The sequence below is a fragment of the Fukomys damarensis genome, unplaced genomic scaffold (assembly GCF_012274545.1).
Source record: "Fukomys damarensis isolate Sample0158 unplaced genomic scaffold, DMR_v1.0_HiC HiC_scaffold_14, whole genome shotgun sequence".
NCBI lineage: Eukaryota > Metazoa > Chordata > Mammalia > Rodentia > Bathyergidae > Fukomys > Fukomys damarensis.
The window spans coordinates 32,297,113-32,316,951 of record NW_022900926.1 but is presented as its reverse complement, the minus strand read 5'-3'; the positions used below and the strand labels follow the sequence as shown (position 1 = coordinate 32,316,951).

General features: G+C 45.8%; 1 protein-coding gene across 1 annotated transcript in view; it reads left to right on the top strand.

Annotated features, from left to right (window-relative positions):
• Mthfd1l (methylenetetrahydrofolate dehydrogenase (NADP+ dependent) 1 like) overlaps positions 1 to 19,149 on the top strand; it is a 186,607-nt gene extending 167,458 nt beyond the window's left edge. The window contains exons 26-27 of the mRNA XM_033763312.1: positions 13,410 to 13,530; positions 18,839 to 19,149. Coding sequence (XP_033619203.1) covers positions 13,410 to 13,499 — 90 coding nt within the window. The 3' untranslated portion in view covers positions 13,500 to 13,530; positions 18,839 to 19,149. The remainder of the gene's footprint in view (positions 1 to 13,409; positions 13,531 to 18,838) is intronic.
• Positions 19,150 to 19,839: the final 690 nt, after the last annotated feature.

Genomic DNA, 19,839 nt, shown 5'->3' with positions numbered 1-19,839 from the left:
ACATACCTCCATTAAAATGTAGAGATGGCTTTAAGGTGTAAATGCTACCAACAAGAAACCCACTTTTTTTTTTTTTTTTTTTTTTTTTTTTTTTTCATACCAGGGATCAAACTTGGGTCCTTGCACTTTCAAGGCAGGCAGCAGAACCACTGTTCTAAATCCCTGGCCCAAGAAACCCACTTTAAATACAAAGACATGGCTGGGCATGGTGGCGCATGCCTGTAATCCCAGCACTCAGGAAGCTGAGGCAGGAGGATCACTGTGAGTTCAAGACCAGCCTGGGCTGCATAGTGAGTTCCAGGTCAGTCTCAACTACATAGTGAGACCCTGTCTCAAATAAATAAATACATTTTTAAAAAGACATAAATTCAATAGTCCCCCTTCATAAGAGTGCAACATATTCCAATTCTTCTAGTGGATGCCTGAAACTAAATAGTAGCAAACACCATAGAGACATTGCTTCTTCTTGTACATATCTGTATTGAAGCTTAATTTATAAGTGAGGCAGGGTAAGAAATTAACGACAATCCCAATAATGTAATAGATAGTTACAGCAACATACTGTAATAAAAGTTATGTGAATGTGGCCTGGTGTGTGTGTGCGCATGTGTATGCATGATTAAATCTTATTGTGTGGTGCTGTGTCTTTTGAGCCGCAGCTGGCAATGGGTAAGTGAAACCATAGAAAGCAGTACTACAGATATGAGGGTTTACTATAGAATAAAGGTAAAAGGGTTGGAAAATGCTGATCCTATACTGACCAGAAAACAGCTGAAGTAGTGGATTAACATCAAAGTAAAATTAGAGCAAAGAATAGTACCAAAGATAAAGTTGTTTCTTAATATTAAAGAGACTATTCCATCCACAGACATAATAATCTTGTGCAGAGCTTCACCATACATGAAGCAAACTCCAAGGAAAAATAGGCAAATCCACAAATACAGTTGGAGATTTAAAATCCCCTCTCAGAACAAGTAAACTGAAAGCCAATAAGGATGTGGAAGGCTGGAACAGTGCTCAAATCCAGCTTGACCTAATTGGCATGAATGGAACACTCCACCCAACAACGCAGAGTACACATTCTTTGCGAATGTACACAGAGTATTTGCCAAGATAGACCATACTCTGGGCCACAAAATTAATCTCAATAAATTTTAAAGGATTCAAATCACACAAAATATGTTGTCTAACCTCAATGGAATTAAATTAGAAATCAACACTGAAAGATACCTGGAAAAACTCCAAATATTTGGGAACTAAATAAGCTTTAGAATAGGAGAAAATATTTGCCAGTCATCTATCTGATAAGATCACGTATGGAAAATGTAAAAGGACTCTTAAAACTCAGGGGGAAAAATAACTCTTTAAAAATGAGAAGATTTTAGCCAGGCGTGGTAGCTCACACCTGTGATCCCAGCACTCAGGAGGCAGAAGCAGAAGGACTGCCGTGAGTTCAAGGCCAGCCTGGGTCACACAGTGACTTCCACAGTGACTTCGAGGCTAGCTAGCCTGAATTACATAGTGAGATTCTGTCTCCAAAAACAAAAGAGAGAGAGAGAGATATTTGAAAGGACACTTCATCCAAGAAAATTGGCATTGATAAGCACATAAAAATATGTTTACCATCATTAATCATTTAGAAAATGCAAATTAACGTCACAGTGGATATCAACACTTAGCTATTAGCATGTCTAAACTTTAAAAGACTGATCCCACCAGACAGTGGTAAAGATGTAAAACAATAGGAGCACTCACACTGCTGTTAGGGAGATGCACTGGTAAAGCCCACTGTGAGACACTTCGGTAGTTTCTTAAAAAGTTAAACATGCAAACTAGGCATGGTGCCTGTAATCTTGTACTCTGGGAGGCTGAGGCAGCAGGACCCAAGAGTTCAAGCCCAGCCTGAGCAACTTTGGTGACTTAATGAGGCCATGTCTCAAAATAAAACATTTTTAAAGAGCTGGGGATGTAAATCAGTGCAAAGGCCTCAAGTTCAATCCCTGGTACCAGAAAGTGTTAAACACATACCTGTCATGACTGAGCCATTCTGTTTACTCTGGAGAATCAAGAGAAATGAAGCATATGTCCATATAAAGATCTCTGTATAGATGTTTGCAGTAGGGATTTAGCTCAGTGGCACCACTCTTGCCTCAAAAGGTCCTGAGCTCAATCCCAGTACCAAAAAAAAATCTGCACAATTAATGTTCATAGTGGTTCTCTCCATAATAGCATGCAGTAAGTTTTATGCTTTGGCCTGTGCTGTTTATTACATCACAAGTTTGCTTCAATAAAGTTCTTAATGCAGTTTATTTTAAGAATAAAGTTGCTAAAAGTAGAAAACAAAACTTTCAAAGATTGGAGGATTATCCCAGGAGGTCTAACTTCTGCCCAGGAAGACCCACTGCCCACAGCACCTTCAGTTACTGGAACCCACTGAGGAATGTGCCACCTCCACGACCCAGTCACCTTCCAAGAGCCCCGCTCCAAACCCCTGAGCCTTTGGGGGGACATTGGAGATCTGAACCAGGGCGATTAGGAAGGTAATCAGGATGCAGGACACCTTGCTGTGGATGGTTACATAGTCCCAGTAAATCCTGATTTAGCAGAAGTCACTATAGCTATGTACTTGGCACATGAAAAGAGAGGCAAGCTTGGGTTGTAGAGTGTAAAAGAGCTAAGCCTGTCTTCTGGATCAAAAAAACTAGTAGGTAATACCAAAAAATGGAAGATCAAAGCAGTAAGCCAGGTGTGGTGGTGCAGACCTGGAATCCCAGCACTCAGGAGGCTGAGGTAGGAGGATCGCTGCAATTTCAAGCCCAGCCTGGGCTACATAGTTCAAGGCAAACCTGAATTACAACTGCCCCCCACCAAAAAGACAAAGCAGCGAAGGGAAAAGGACCAGCCATGGGTTGATAGTGGCTGCCTCTCAGAGTAGGCAGTGCTGTGGAGGGGGAGGTAGTGGGAAGGGAATGATCATTTTTCTATAATAAGCCTTCAGGAATGGTATGACCTTTTAAACCATTTATGTGATTTATTTTGGCAAACATTAAATTGGGGGGGGATTCATTACCTGTTTTCTTAGTGTTTCTCCCTTTTGGCTATGTGGGGGCTCTGCTCAGGATGGAATCCAGGTCACTGAGCAAGCACTCAACCTCTGAGCTGCACCCCCCTTTTTAGTCTGAATGTACTGTGTGTGTGCTTGTGAGAAAGGGGGAGAGATGATTAGGGAGTGAGGATGCTTGGTCTACAACTCTCTTTTTCTTGCACCTCTGGCATCTGTCAAGGAAATCAGGCAGTCCCCCAGTGTGCTGCAGGCTTTGGGGAGCCAGGAGAAGAAGCCTGTCCCGGCCTCATCCTCTCCCCGACTGCTCCGAAGTGAGAAAGGGTGTCCTGTTCATGGAAGCCTCTGCAAGGCATGCAGTTAGGGAGCACCTGCATCCGTCTGTGGGGGACCACAGCACAGAGCCCAGGCTTTGGGCTGAGACAGCTGAAGTTTATTTTCTCACAGACCTGGAGGCTGGAAGTCCAAGATTAAGGAGGTGTCCACAGTGTTGGCTTCTCCTGAGGCCTCTTCTGGGCCCACATCTGGACGCTGGCTCCCGGCATCCTCCCTCGTCCTCCTTCTGGGCAGGGTTAGACTGTCTGTCGCCTCTTCTCCTGTGGACACCAGCCCTGTGAGAGCAGCATCTACCTTTACAATTTCATTTGGTTGGTGAATCATCTGTCTCTATAATGGCCATCTCCAGATAGCATCACGTGGGAGGGTCAGGGTTTCAATGTATGATTTTTTTTTTTTTTTTGTACTGGGGATCGAACTCAGGACCTTGCGCTTGTCAGGAGGGCAGCAGAACCCCTGAGCTAAATCCCCAGCCCAATTTATGAATTTTAAGAGGGACACAATTCAGTCCACAGCAGACAGGAAATCACTTCTAGAGCCAGGCTTACCTCCTGAGCACTCCACCAGGGTCCCGTCGGAGTTGCCTACAGGAAGACTGCACAGCAGGGTAGGTCACGGTGGCAACAAGTCCCTCAGCTTCAGGGTGGTCCTGGATGCCTTAAGTCAGAGAGTCTTGGTCAACATGAGATGAGGACATTTCTACCCCCACTTTCCCCACCCTGTGCTTCCCCGGAGACCCCCTCTGCCATCGGGCCAAGAGAGGCATAAAAGGGAAACTTGAACAACAGACCTGATTATTATGCTTTCCTGCGCAGCAGTTTATTATCTCTTGAAAGCAGCTTTGCAGGAATCAAGAGATCGGGGATGAAAACAAGAGATGCAAAACTAGGCTGGGTTGGGGTGTTGCCCGGTGGTAGAGCACAAGTGCCTGGTTTGATCCCCAGCACTGCCAAAAAAATTCAAACATCCAGACGACGTGGCTCAGCAGAGCAGCTGTGTCCCTGATGACAGGATCCGTGAAGAGAAGGGGCAGGCTGCTGAGTCGGATCGGTGCCGTCACCCCCCGCACACTTTCCGCTCTTTCTCGTCCATCTTCCCTCTCTGTAGATGGGTCACGGAACAGTGACCTCATTGCCAGTAGGACCTTGGGGTAAAACCATACCCAGAGCATCGGTTCATTTTCAGGGAGGAGCTTCTCAGAAACCAGAATTCAGTTAGTTAATATTAAGCTTCCAGATCATGAAGGCTATCACTAAGTTGGTTTGTTTCCTCCGAGCTAGTAAAGGTTCTCGTGGTGTGCAGCCCATGGCCAGACGGCTGATGGGTGAAAATGCTGGGAGAAGATGCAGCCGCTGCTTCTGCTCCGCACAGCTCTCCCCGGACCTCAGACGGCTTCACGTCCTGACCACCCGGTCACGCCTGGCTCTGCTCACTAGTGACACTGCTGGGTGTTTTGTCTCTGTCCGTCTGTGTCCGTGATCCCAGCTGCCCTTGTTCCCCGGAATACTTCAGGTTTTGGCTCTAGAGTTTGATTGCAGATTCAGCTGACTTAAGTAGAGACCGCAGAGTATGGCTTATATTCTGGTTTGGATTTTTATTATGTTCTTTTTTTTTTTGTACTAGAGAATCAATTCAGGGCCTCCTACACGCTAAGCAAGTGAGCTACCACTGAACTACATCCCCACCAAATGTGGCTTTTTGAGATAGTTTCTATAGCTAAAATTTTTTTTTAAAAGTTAGGGAAAGTCTCATAAAACTAATGAACTCTTTTTCCCCATAAAAGAAATATAGTCATAGGCCAGATTTGCTTTGAAGTTTTCCGTTTCTGTTTCTGTCCTAAATAACCTTCTTTTCACATAGGAAATTGTATACTCGATAATAAAATAGAAGAATGAATATTGTGAATGAGACAGTAGAGTCCTTTATTTATCTCACTTTAATTTCAAAAATGTCCATGGTCGTGTAGGCATTGTTATGTCATATTTACAGAGCTCGGGGAAGCAGCTAACCCAAGAGATGCAGACAGGACAGGAGTGGCTCAGCCGTTCCCAGTAAGGCAGAAAAGATCTTTGCCCACACCTGCAAGGTTGATGTGATTCCTGGGACCCTCAAGCTTCTTGACTGCACCTGGGGCCCATGCACACACCTGTGTGGAGCCATCTCCCTGCTGGGAGTGGGAGTGGAAAAGCCATCCCCTCATCTGTCTCACAGGCTACTGGAAGTCTCGAGTATGGTCATCCTGGTGCAGTGACAGAAGGCAAGGAAGAATCTCCACAGGGTGTGGAAATGTGAAAAATAAAATGTAAATACCCAGGCACAGTGACACACGCCTGTCATCTCAGCTACTGGGGAGGCTGAGGTAGGCGGACTGCAAGCTTGAGTTTAGTGGGCGGTTCATAGTGAGACTCTCCCAAAATACAGTCAGTAGAAAGGGCCAGGGCGGCAGCTCGGTGGAACAGCACTTGTCCGCCACATGGGAGGCCCTGGGTTCCATCCCCAGCATTGCAGACAAAGAAGGAACTGCCACGGCTTGATACCTGTGAAGTGGCAGCCTTTGTGTATCTTTTTGGGAATGAATGAAAACAAAGCCTGTAAGTAATAGAGAAACCAGCAGCACTGCTTTGGAACTGTCTGTCTTGGATTTTGCCAAACTACTAGAATTAATTACCATAGCAAAATTTCAAATATAATTATCACTGGTTTATTTTCCCTGAGATTTGTTATTGTTCATTTGTTTTGTTTTGTTTTGTTTTGGTTTTTGTTTGTGTGCAATACTGGGAATCAAACTGAGGGCTAAAGTTGAAAAGAAATCAAGTCTAAAATTGTGAAGCAAAACTTTTGTTTTTTTTGTTTTTTTTGTTTTTTTTGTCTCCATCTGAGCATTCAGACTAACCCGGTTTCACATCCTTTTTTCTTTCCCTATAGCAGATTTCTCGTTTTCCAACAAGCAGCCCCCTCCAGCGTCTTGTCTTATTTAGACACTAATCCAAGTACCCATTTTAAACTTTTATCCCCCTGAAAATCAAATTTCAGAATACTTTCCAATTTCTGTCCATACCCATTGAAATGTATATTATACAGCCATAATGCATGCACAGGAATAGAAAATTACCTGGCACTTAAGAAATGGTTCACAGTGATGACCTCTGGGAAGCAACATTGGAAAAGGACTTTTTTATTTTTATGTGGGAAATGTTACTTCTATCTAATAGACAAGTTAGAGACAGGCATCCTAACACTGAGAAATTTATAGGCTCCTTTCATTCCAAGAGCAAACAACTGTACTTGTTCAGTCTTTCATTCAAGGGCATTGACATATATTGGAATAATTATAATATAATATATATATTATATATTGGAATAATTTGAGCTGTGTTGTACCAGCACAGTATGGTGATTTTCATAGTAGTCAAACATGAGTTCCACCATAAGGAGTTACAAATTGGGAACTCATTCAGTTCATACCTTTCATATAAAAGTGAAGAATAGAAAGATTTTCTGTAAGTTAACAAGCAAAGGTGTTCTAGGTCTATTCCATGTGGGCAGCAGGTCCCCGGAAGCAGGGACCGGTCCTGTGACCTCAGTGTCCTTATGGTGGCCCTCGCAAAGGTTGCTAAGGTGAAAGCAGAATCACTGACCTTTCGTGGTCACAGGAACTCAAGAGAGCCCATGCTACAAAGCTGATCAGCCACCATGAAAGACGTGTGTCCTCTGTGAAGATCCACATCCGGCTCCCCCGGACCCCTGACTCTAGATTACCTTTCCAGTGCACCACTTAACTGTTCAGGGAAGAGAACATTCTGTCTCTGCTGAGTCAAGCAAGTAGAAACTCCAGCTGTAGCAGTAATACCTCTCCTTTCCCCTTGGTTATGTGATGTTTTCCTGGGCTGGTTTCCCTCATGCATCATCCTGTAGTATGATTATCCTTGTATCATTCTCTAATGTCCATTGGATATAAACCATTCTGTTCCTCACACCCAAAGAAGGAAAAGGGAAGAAACTCAAAGAAAAAGACTAATTCCTGAGAAGCTTTCTTTTTATTTGCTTGGATCCTACTAGCTAATCATCCTCCAATTCTACTCATCTGTTTTTTAAAAGATTAAGGGCCTAATATTGCCAGGCATTTGTATTAACAATTCAGAAAACATCTTGCTTAATAAAGATGTTAAAAGCCAGGCATGGTAGTACACACCTGTAATCCCAGCACTGGGGAGGCTGAGGCAGGAGGATCTATGCAAGTTCAGGGCCAGCTTGGGCTACACAGAGAGTTCATAGAGAACCTGAATTCCATAATGAGACCCTGCCTCAAAAAACAAATAGGGCCAGGGATTTAGCTCAGTGGCCCTGTACCTGCCTCACAAGGTCCTGAATTCAATCCCTGGTACCAAAAAATACCAAACAACAACAACAAAAAAGATGTGAAGTTTTTGAGTGATTTCATTTAAAATGATTATTTTGGGAGCCAGGCATGGTGGCGCACGCCTGTCATCCCAGCACTCGGGAAGCTGAGAATCACTGTGAGTTCGAGACCAGCCTGGGCTACATAGTGAGTTCCAGAACAGTCTCAACTAGGAAGTAAGACCCTGTCTCAAACCACCCCCCAAAAAAGATCATTTTCTTAAATCCTATCATGATGTAGTGTTTGAAAGGTACACTGAGGCACGCTTCGTTTTTTTTTTTTTTTTAAGTTTATTTGAGCAAACAGTGGTCGGTGAGTTGAGCCAGCCCCACACCAGAAGTGGCCCCAGCATTGGACAGAGGGACACAAATAAAGCAAAGAAAACATGTGTTGGGTTCAACTGTACAGTTGCCTTAGTTGATTTCTCCTGTTGGGAAGTCCTTAGTTCTGTAAATGGCTACTTCTGATTGGTTGAGCATAATTTCTGTTTTTCTTTAATATAACATTTATTATAGATATAGATATAGATATAGATATAGATATATCTCACATTCAGCTTCCCTTGTACTGGTTGTAGGTGAAGCCAGGCCTAGGCCCCTGTAAATGGTACTGTCTGCTCAGGGATTCTTCCAGCCTGGTCTCCACTGTAATTTGCTTAAACAGTTTTGTTTTGGTTTTTTTGTTTGTTTTGTTTTGTTTTCTCTCTTTTTGCACTGCTGGGAATTGAACTCAGTGCCTTCCACATTCTGGGCCAGTACTTTACCACTGAGATAGACCCTCAGCTCTCTTTCTTGTACAACTTATTTCTTTTGGGGGAGGGGTGCCACGGATCAAACTCAGGACCTTGTGCTTGCAAGGCACCACTGAGTCAAATCCCCAGCCCCTCTCTTTCCATTTTTACTTTGAGACTGGATCTTATGAAGTTACCCAGGCTGGTCTGGAGCTTTCGATCCTTCCACCTCAGCCTCCTGAGCCACTGGGATTACAGACGCGCACCACTGGGTCTAGCAGTTGTTCAGTACTTTAGAAAGATGATCTATGGGCCAGGGATTTAGCTGAGTGGTTCCGCCGCCTGCCTCACAAGCAGAAGGACCCGAGTTCCATACCCGGTACCAAAAACTAAAAAGAAAAATGATCTGTATCAGTGATCTTTTGGGAGAGGAAAGAAAAGTTTAGAAAGATTTCCTTCCATTTCAGATCATGAACTGTCGGAACAAATTCAATGTGCATAAAAATATTAGTACTTTTCTAGGTCTAAAGGAGTAAGGGAAGTGGGAGGGGAAGGGACAAGAAAAAATATGAGAAAAGGAAAAAGTGGGAACAAAGTCATAGTAAATAGAGTAGGGTGGGGGGATGACGGGAAGGCAGGGGAATGGGGAAAAATAAGACCCAAGATACAGCATGTAAAGGTACAAGATCCCAATGATGGATGTAACTGTATTGTGTACCTAAAATGTACCGATAAATTTAATGAGGGAAAATATTAGTACTGTTCCAAACCAAAATAAAACTTAGATTTATTCAGTAGAAAAAATTAGATTTAAGGAGAAATCAGAATAGATTATTTCATAAGCACGACAAAACTAGTTGCAGTGGTATTTTAGCTAAGTACAAGTTAAAATTGCACTGCCTTATAAAACAGAATTAATAGTTTTTTCTATTTATACCAAGACTATTCTTTGACTTCTTAGTGACTTGTTTTTAAACATATAACCATTATCTTTACTGGTCTTTATGTTCATAAAGGCTCTTGGTAGAACTCATCATTTCCCCAAAATAAGTTATGTGAACCCCAAATCAGTAAAGAGTTAGAAGTCATTGTAGTTTAAATTAGGATCGGAAAGGGCAAAGGCCCATGGTTCGGCCTTTGTGAAAGAATCCATTAATGCTGTATGACAAGTAGGTATAATTTAGTGGCTCCTGAGTTGTTTTAAGCAGGAGGCCCCTGTAGAGGGCACACAGATAAAGTCTACGCAGGGCCCGGGACCCAGGCGTGTGGCCAGACGTCAGCTCCCTGGGGCTCTCTGGGTTTTTTGTTTTGTTTTGTTTTGTTTCCTTTAGTGTTGTATTGAGTCCTGGGTGGGGGTTACAGTCTCTGGGTAACAGTGTTTTATCAGTGGAGAATTTGATGTGAAATGTGTGCGGTCTTGTTAATATAATCCCACATTGTGTTTGCTCAGCAGAAATAGTTTCATTTTTAAAGTAGACTTATTGGAGATGGCTGTTTATTCCCAGGTCAGGGAGTCTCTCTGGATTCTGTGTGGTTTCTTGTCTGCTCTTGTTTATCCCAAATAAGCAGTCCTGATTCTTGGAAGTGAATACTGCATCATCAGAAAAAAACGTGGCTATCTTCTGATTAAAACTCATGTTTTCCTCCCATTTAAAAGAAATAAGTTGAAAATGAAGGAAAGCCTTCTCATGCTTCCTGCACTTAACGTTTTAGCTCCCAATTTTGTGACATAATCAGAATGACCAAAAGATGCACGTTCTGATTCATGGCAGCTGGTAGATCTGACTCTGGGAGACGAGTCGTACCCTACTTTTGTCATTTGGGGCCTTTCATCAGCTAAAAGTCATAGGTAGAGAATCTTCGGTCTTTAGAAATAGCGTGTGAACAAGCATGTGGGATAGCTGGGTTTTCTACAACAGAATCTTCCACTGCTGGCTTTGTCAGCCTTCAGGATCCTACTCGGTCTTTTTCACCTCAAAAAGAATTAAACTCTCCCTGCCTGTATTGAATTCTTCCCGAGAGCAGATAGTGTGGTAGCCTCGGGAGCTGTAGCTGCCATACAGTCTGCATAAGGACTTTACGAGTGAATGATGAATTACCCAGAAAGTTAAAAGAGGGGGCAGTATTGGTGTGCATGGGTATCATTCATTTCTTCCTCTTAATAAGTGCTGTTCTTTTCTCCAAACCCATAGCCCCACACAGATCATACAGATGCCTTAAGATACCCTTTAAAATGCCTTAAAATTCCACCTCAAAAAATGCATTTAGGCAAGGAAATCACTGTAGAGATCTGGCATGCACTGTAACCCAGACATAGAAATCGGTTCTGTTGCTGAGACACAATATCTGACACCTACAATTTGAAGGAGGAGAGATTTGATTTCGCTCCTGTGTTCAGGAGATTCAGTCCGTGGTCGGCTGGCTGCAGGGCAGGAACATCATGGCGAAAGGGTGTGGCAAAGCTGCTTGGTTCATGGAGGCCAGGAAGTAGAACAGGGGAACAGTGCCAGAGAGGAAGGGACTAGGATCAGCTATAGTAATCTGATCATCTAGTAAAGTTGACCAACCAGGATTAATGGTCGCACCAGGCAACTAGGAAAGTATATAAATGCTTCCCACTTGCCATACCTGAAGTCTCCTTTGTGTTAGACGTCTGATCACTAAAACACTGAGCGTGGTTACCTTTTTGGTGTGTCCTCAGCTGTACACAGCCATTGTAGAAACCAGAGACTATAGAGACCAGAAACTGTTATCCCCCTTCTAGAACAGTCCCTGTAGGAGGATAAGGGAGCCACACACACATTAAATTTCTAATTACAGGAACTCCCCACCAACATGCAGCTTGGAAATCAGAAGTTTACTTACAGTCAATTATTTGCTCCCAGAATGCCTTTTCCCATAGTGTGTTATCAACGAGACCTATATTCCAGGCAAATCTAGAAGCCGCTTTAGCTAGCATCGTACCTGGAGCACAGTCCGGTGCACTTAGGAGGACAGCAGCCTGCTGCCATCTGCCACAGGGCTTCTTGCCTCTGCTTGCCCTGCCCCAGCCCACTCTCCAGCCCCCATCCCAGTAGGGCAAGGAGCGGTGGATGAGGCCACGGGTGCCCACACTTGCTCTGACACCTACTGCTCGGGTGGAAAGGTGCTGTCCCAGAGTCGAAGGGGAAGGGCGAGGGCCCTGTGAGGCTGACTGTCTGGGCCTGCGCTCCTGCAGCTGCACAGTGCGCCCACCTCCCCCGGCCTTGCTGTACCTGCAGGACCTGATCCGGCACCTTTCTGATAGGTCCCCGCTCACAACGCGGTGCGGGAGAGGGAGGTCCCAGTCCCTACAGAAGGGGAGTAGGGAGTGAGAGAGCCCAGTCTTCAGCCACTGAGCACATCTGCCTGGGTGGGAAGGGGCGGGCCTGCCTGGGTGCCGTGCAGCCCTGGCTCCATCACGCCTCCTTCCCCTGAAGAGCTTTCGGCCAGGGCAGGCCCCTGACCCAGGAACCAGGCCGAGCAAAGCCGAGCCTCGGCCCGGAAGTGATCCGATACCACCATGCTTTGTGAGCACAAAGAAGGCCAGGGCCATCTGGGAGCCTCGGGTCTGGACTCTGGGGCAGTTCGTGACCCCCAGGAGAAGCAGCGCTTCCCCCTGGGCACACCAGTCATTTCTGACTCAGGTGACAGAGACCTCTAGACTCTGCACAGCGAAGCAGGGAAGAACTGGCTTCCGTCCTGTCACTACCACTCATAAGCCATGTCCTTGAGCACCTGCCCTGTTTTTTGTGTTTTGGGTTTGTTTTTTTTTTTGAGACAGGGTCTCAGTATGTAGTTGAGACTGACCTGGAACTCACTATGCAGCCCAGGCTGGTCTCAAACTCAGAGCAATCCTCCTGCCTCAGCCTTGTGGGCGCTGGGATTACAGGCATGCGCCACCACACCCAGCTGTGTCCCTGTCTTTATCTGCGTCTATAAAGTGAAGCTTAGTGGGTGCCCACATCTGTAATCTCAGCACTCTGGGAGGCTGAGGCATGAGACCCTGTCTCAAAAATGAAAAAATTAAAAAGGGCTAAGGATATAGCTCAGTGCAAAGGTCCCATGTTCAATCTTGAGTCCTGAAAGAAAAACTAAAATAAAACCATGTGACGTGAATGTAACTTGCTCAGGGGTGCTGGGAGCTTAATGAAGTCATCCTTGCAAAACCTAGAGTGACATGGGGGAGTGGTCACCTGAGTCATGTGACTTCGGACCCATCAGATTGCCCTTCTGGCACCTATTACCTGTGTGTGTGACTGGGCCACTTACCCTGTCTACACCTCAGTTTCCTGTAATAGGACAATAATAAAAGGACCTCCCTCATGGGCTGCTGAGAGGACAGAACAGGTAAAGCGCTCAGTGCAAAGAAGGTCCTCAGTCCTCAGGGTTCTCGTCCAGGTGGGCAGGTGACTCTTGTCTGGAAGGCAGTCGTCCTCACACCGAGCTCCAAGCGCTATAGGTTTCACAGAAGCCCCTACTGCTTCTGGAGAGGAAGCTTGATGTCAAGGGAAAGCCTCGCCCATACCCGCCACCCCCTGCAATTGAAGAGGCTGGTCTTGATGGAGTTCCAGTTTAACTTAGAAGAGAAGATTTAGAAAATCGCTGTTTGGTGCCTGCAGTGTACTGTACAATCATGTGGAAACTCCACGGTCTAAATTTACAGGGTGTCAGCATCTACTTCTTCTGTTTAATTTCCTTAAAGACAAATAGCAGATGGTAAATTTAAAGAGATGCATACATATATAATGTAAAGTCCTACGAGGCTGTACTGGATTATAGTCTTGTGTCATGAGACACGCAGTGTTTGATGTGATTTCTCTGTGGCATTTGCTGATAATACATCACTTTGTTTTCTCCTCTAGATGAGCACCATGCCAGGACTGCCCACTCGGCCCTGCTTTTATGACATCGATCTTGACACAGAGACAGAGCAAGTTAAAGGCTTGTTCTAATGTAATCCAACCTTCACAGGATTTGATCCAGGTAGGCTGTTGTGTTTTCACACTTATACACACACACACACACACACACACACACACACTCCCCTTGGCAGTTCAAATGCTTTTTGTTTTTTTCTGAAACTTGTTATAAAAGTGAGGCCATAAGTAATTTTCTTCCTTGATTACAAGTTCCCACGTAACAGCTGTGCATGGCTTGGGTCCACTCCCAAATGCGGACATGCGGTTAGACAGTCAGTTCAGGGCCCTTAGTGTAGCCACTTGAGTCCAGTGAACATCAAATCTAGCCATCTCCAAATACGGATGTATTTACAAAGAACAAACAAAGAAACCCAGTGAAATCATTCTTATTTCAGACATGAAATCAAGATCCAGTCATGTAAAACAGTTTTCCTACCTTCCTACCCCTCATCTCTGGGCACAGAGTAAGATCCTGCTAGAGGAATCATGGTGTATTCGTCCTGCCATAACACAGTACCACAAACTGGGTAACTGAGCACCACACAAACCTATTCTGAAGTTCTGGAGGCTAGAAGCTTGGGGTCGAGGTGTCACCTGAGCAGGTGTTGTGGTCCCTCGGAAACGTCACAAGACCTTCCCTTCACTTCACTCTTCCCCTCGTCACCTTGCAGTCCCCCGTGTCTCCATCTTTTTGTTTGTTTGTTTGTTTCCAGTACTGGGGATGGAACCCAGGACCTTGCACTTTCGAGGCAGGCACAGCACCACTGAGCTACATCCCCAGCCCGCCTGTGTCTCCATCTTCACATGGCCGTCTCTCCTTCGTGTGGGGACACCGGTCAGATTGGTTTCAGGCTCAGCCCCATCTTGACCTGATGACTCTGCAGAAGACCTCGTTTCCAATTACAGTCACTGTAGCAGGTGCCCAGGGTTAGGACTCCCAACATATTTGGTGGGGGAGACATTCAACCCCCCACACTTGACTGTGGCACATTGGTTGTTAGACCCTTCTGTACGGACAGACACAGCCAAATGGGCAGATCTTCCAACTTGACCCTGTGGGGCAGAGAGACACAGCAGTAGACACTGGGACATTTGCACCTCGTGGTCTCTGTGGTTTTAGAAGGTGGAGCTTAGCTGGATATGGTGGCACCCGCCTGCATTCCCAGCATTCTGGGGGGCTGATCACAAGTCTGATGGAAAATAATTTAAGCCAACAAGTTTAAGCCCAGCCTGAAAATTTAATTTGGTGAGACCCTATCTCAAAATTTAAAAAAAAAGCCTGGGCGTGATGGCACACGCCTGTCATCCCAGCACTCAGGAGGCTGAGGCAGGAGGATCGCTGTGAGTTCTAGACCAGCCTGGGCTACGTAGTGAGTTCCGGGTGAGTCTCAACTACATAGTGAGACCCTATCTCAAAATTTAAAAAAAAAGCCTGGGCGTGATGGCACACGCCTGTCATCCCAGCACTCAGGAGGCTGAGGCAGGAGGATCGCTGTGAGTTCTAGACCAGCCTGGGCTACGTAGTGAGTTCCGGGTGAGTCTCAACTACATAGTGAGACCCTATCTCAAAAAAACAAAAAAAGAAAGAAAGGAAAGAAGAAAAAGAAAGAAAACTCTAGAAAATGAAATAGGGCGAATGAGTTTCACAAAGAAACCCATAAATCTGCACTTTGATAACAGTGTTATTTTGGTCTTTTGTTGTGACTTTGTATGTTGTAAATGTCTTGCATTTCCCAGCCAGGCCTTGGGAAAATACCAGTATCATTCCTTTAAACCAGAAATTGAGCCTCGTCCTAACTAATCTCTTTTCAGGTCAAGAATCTTAAATGGTACATTTCTGTCATTTGTTCTCTCATCTCTTGAATAGCATTTTTCCAGGATTCTGGTCATTTTCCTTTGCTCTCCAAGGAGGTCATATGAGCCCAATTATGGCATAATTATTGCAGTTAAGACTCAAGTAGTGTCAGGGGACCTGCCCTGAAGTTCACGAGCACATGCACACGCTCACATCCTTTATTGCTTAAGAGACCTAAGACACGCTCGTCCAGATTTTATCTGAAGCTCACACAGCAGTCTGTGGTCAGGACGCCAGGCTGTGGCAGTGGCCTCCCCGTGCCGGGCAATGCTGGGCACCTTGCACAGATGGCCACAGCCCTCTCCGGGAGAGGTGTTGTCCCAAAGGCCACCGAGACATCCTCTGTGGTCACCGAGGGCTGTTGGCTGAGGGCCGGCCCTTGTGCAGCGCTGCCTCTCCTCTCAGGCCGCTCCTGTCGTGTTGTCACCTGCACCATCCACAGTGCTGCCATCGACCCAGTGAGATGGGTCTTCACTGTCTTCGCTGACTGAAGATAATTATTTGAGCATTAAAAGCTGTGGCTTTGTCCAGGTTCTTCTTAGATGAAGTGTGATTAGGGCTATGTCTTACTTAATTCTCTACTTGAATGACACCCCCCCATTTACCTAAGCTCTGTGTGAGCTGCTAAACCCCGGTCTGGGCTGGCCAGCCAGCACCTCCACACCATCACTGACGCTGCTTAAACAATGGCAGGTGGATCCAGTGTCCTAAGACAGAGCCGCTCTATACAGCGAATGTTCCCTCTCAGTGGCTCCTCAACAGAACGATGCAGCAAAGCATTCTTTCTATTTCCTGTGCCTCTCGCAAGGATTCAAGGACCGTTGCTCCTAGTAGTCAGAGGTTTGGGGACATTAAGATGTTAAATCTTGGGCAGCAGACAGCTTGGACCAGTTTGGGCATCAGAAAAGGAGATTCCCGGTCCACTTCCTTTGCTGTCACAGGGACCAGACTGCAGGTCGTCCCGGACCTCGCTTCCGGGTGACACATCCGTTATTCCTACAGGGAACCGCGGGAAAAGAACTGCTTGCGGTTGATGACACTTTCCTTCCGTCCCCTCCTCACCTTGCCTTTCCTGCTCACCTCACCCTCTAGGAAGTTGTGTGAGATCCAAGAACTCACCCGAATTTGAGCTCGGCTCCTTGTCCTGAGGCTGCCCTGGGGTGCTTTCACTGTAGTTAGACTGGGGCATGAGTCATTCTTTTGGATGTCGCTAAATAGAACTAATTAAAACAAACTTCCTCCAGTGAAACCGATGGGCTGCTCAGCCTTTGTTTGAAAATGATTGTTTTTGGAGGCATGTGTTCCTGTTTCTTGTTTCTCATTCTGAACCTACATCTCTCTGAGCCTTGGCAGGATTCATTCAAATGAACACACAATAAAGTCTGGCAGAGTTCCTAAAAAATGGAGGTGCCGCTTTCCTTCAAAGTTCCGTTTAGTATGGAATCTGACTTACTCCAGCTCGGTTATATATGTTAGTTATTTGCCAAAGAATTGCTTTTCTGGAGTGGTACTCACAGCACAGAGCATGATACCGGCTCATCTCACCCCTGAACTGCCTTCAGGGTGGAAATGATCAAATATGCGTAATAGTCATAAATTATTGTTTAGTTGAGTGGCTTCGTGCCAGCCCTTCCACAGACAGGGCCTCTCCCACCCAGCACCCACGTCGCAGGGCTCAGCGTGCCCACACAGAGCAGTGGGGCTCTGCGGTTTGGGCCTTTTTCACACAGCAGCCCAAAGGCTGCCCGTCGCATCGTGCTTCAGGGAAAAGGGCAGTGGCCCAGACCCCAGTACACCACAGTCCTGTCCAGGTGCCAGGCAGGGCCAAGGGGATGGAGCCCTCAGCGCTGAAATAAGCTTCCCTGGCATCTAAAAGGCAGTGATCATTAAACCTCTCCTATCTGACTAAAATGAGGTCTTTTGAAGCTCGCGTAACAGTTGTTACATGATGACTCCCTGTTAATTCCCCTTCAACCTGCCAAGGCCAGTGTTGCATGCGTGTATTCTCAGTGCTCCGGAGGCTGAGGTGGGGCAGTCACAGGTGTGAGTCTGGGCAACTTAGCAAGAAGCTGTGTCAAAGTACAAAGGACTGGGGACAAATGAAACTTAGTGTGGGGCTGTGAGTTCAGTCCCCAGTACTGAAGGAAAAAATGGGAGGAGGAGGAAAGGGAGGGAAGGCAAAGAAAGAAAGACCCGGAATGTAGCTCAGTGGAGTCAGCACCCACCGGAAAGAGGAAAGGAAAAAGAAAAAAAGTTTTGATTTCTTATAATTCCCATACCAAAATAGAACATTTCATATGTTCTGTCTTCCAAAATACTTACCTACTGAGTAACTTCGGAAAGTGATTTTCCCCCACTGAATAAACAGTTGATTCATTTGTTTATTCTCACCTTAGCTGTTGTGTCTGACTTGCTTTTCACCTGTAATCAGGCTCTCAATGTTGTTGCCAAGCCCTCGGGTTTCCTTACAGTTTGGGACCACAGACCAGAAGCCCCCTAGGACAGAACCGTGGGGCTCAGAGGTGCTGTGTTCACTGTGTAGCAGTCTTGCCCCACCTCCTACTGCATGGAGGGCCCTGTTCCAGGTCCTCTCCAGTCCCAGCCCACCTTCTGCCCGGCAGCCCCCAGTACCGCTGGGATTCATTGAACGTCTTGTCGAGCGTCACTAGAGCCGCTGAGGTGGGGGCAGGGTCTGCACTTCTGAACTGTTTTCCTTTGCTTGTGGTTGTTGTGCCTGTAGTAACTGTTTTGTTTACTCCCCCGACTCAGCGTCAGATGTTAGGGGAGTATTTGAAGTCCCTGTCACCCCCTGCGTCAGTGTGTTCTGCCTTTAAACTAATCAAGCATCCCCTCTGCCGCCAGCCCTTTCAGTTATCCGTGGGAGGCCAGCGTCCTGTTTCAGCAGAGTGAACTCTCCCAGCCCACAGATAAATCCTTGCTTGTATAAATTCAGATGAAAGCCCACATACTTGCAATCACACTTTTCCCAGAGTGGCAAACATATTTGTATTTATTGTTTTTAAGATGGACTCTGATCACTACCTTTCAACAAGGTTGCAGGATTCCAGATGGGCACAGAACTTTCTCTGGGAGAAAGCACAAAGCATTAAATAACAAGCGCCAGGTCCACACGCTTCCACACGGTCCCACGCCCATTTTCAGACCTGCTGCAGAAGTCTAAAGCAGCCGGCCGAACTCGTCTTCTGAGACCCTGAACAGTCTGAGCACCCTGCAGACTGTAGGTCCTGGATCCGGAAGTCACAGAGATTCTTGACTCTCTTGGGAAGCTTGGATGCTGCTGCAGGGGCCAAGCGGACTCGGGGTCGTGGAGCAGGATCGAGTCTGAGCCCACATCTCACAGGGATCCTGGCCTCGCCCTGCGAACAGTCACTTTTCGGCTCTTGAATTAGCCTTTGGCCTCAGACTTTAGAGCCATACTCCAGTAATAGTTTAACACCAAGAAGAAAAAGCAGTTCTTAAACCACTGAAAAAAAATGTATTTTTCTCTATTTTTCAGGCTCCTGAAGCACTGCCTTTTCACTGTACTTGGAGAAGACAGTGAATGCGAACTATGCTTGTTATGCAATGTTGGAGAAATGGTGGCACAGGCCAAAGACTTCGTTCAAGTCATCTTGCTGACTTTATTTGCAACGGAGTGTGCAGTGTTCAGCAAAGGACCTCCACTGAGTTTGAAAGGAACTAATTTATTTTCTGTTTCTGCAGAGTTTACATTATTTCCCACTGCTTATACTTTAGAATGTTTATTTTATGAGGACTAAGGGATTATAAGAGTGTGAACTAAAAGGTAACATTTTCCACTACGGCGTTTCCTATTTTGTCTGTGTGTGTGCACGCACGTGTGTGTGTGTGTGTGTGTGTGTGTGTGTGTGTGTTTTGCTAGAGCTGGAACCCAGGGCCTTGTACACACGAGGCAACCACCTTACCACTGAGCTACATCCCTGTTTTGTCTTTGAACTGAAAACAAAGATGGATCTAGAAAACTCCAGCAGGTTTCCAGTGCCAGATAAAATTGCCCTCTGAATGTCACCACCCATGTGAAGCCGGTGGGATTGCTACCTGACACTGATGTCCTTGTAACTTGTAAATGAAATCAGAGCTTTATAAATGGGTCAAAACAAGAAAAACTGCATGGAGAAGTATCTGATCAATTGTGAAGTCTCCTAGCTGCTGGAGAATTGTGAGGTTTCTTATGACAAAGTGTATAATATTATCCTCTACTACTCTTCAGTGCCGGTGGAATTGACATCACTTACACAAAACAAATGACTGTGTGTTTGTTTCTTCCACCAGTGACTGGATCTCAATGGCCATTACTCTGTAAGGCCCACAGGAATAGGAAAAGGAGCTCCAAAAGGTCGGGTGTTTGGCAAATGTCGCTCCTTTTGCCCAACCCTGAGTTCTCAGCGGAGGATGTTCTAATGCCTGTTTCCCCCTCCTGGGAGTTGCTGGCCCATCTTTATTTCCGTTTTCCCCAACAGCAATATAAAGTTATATAAA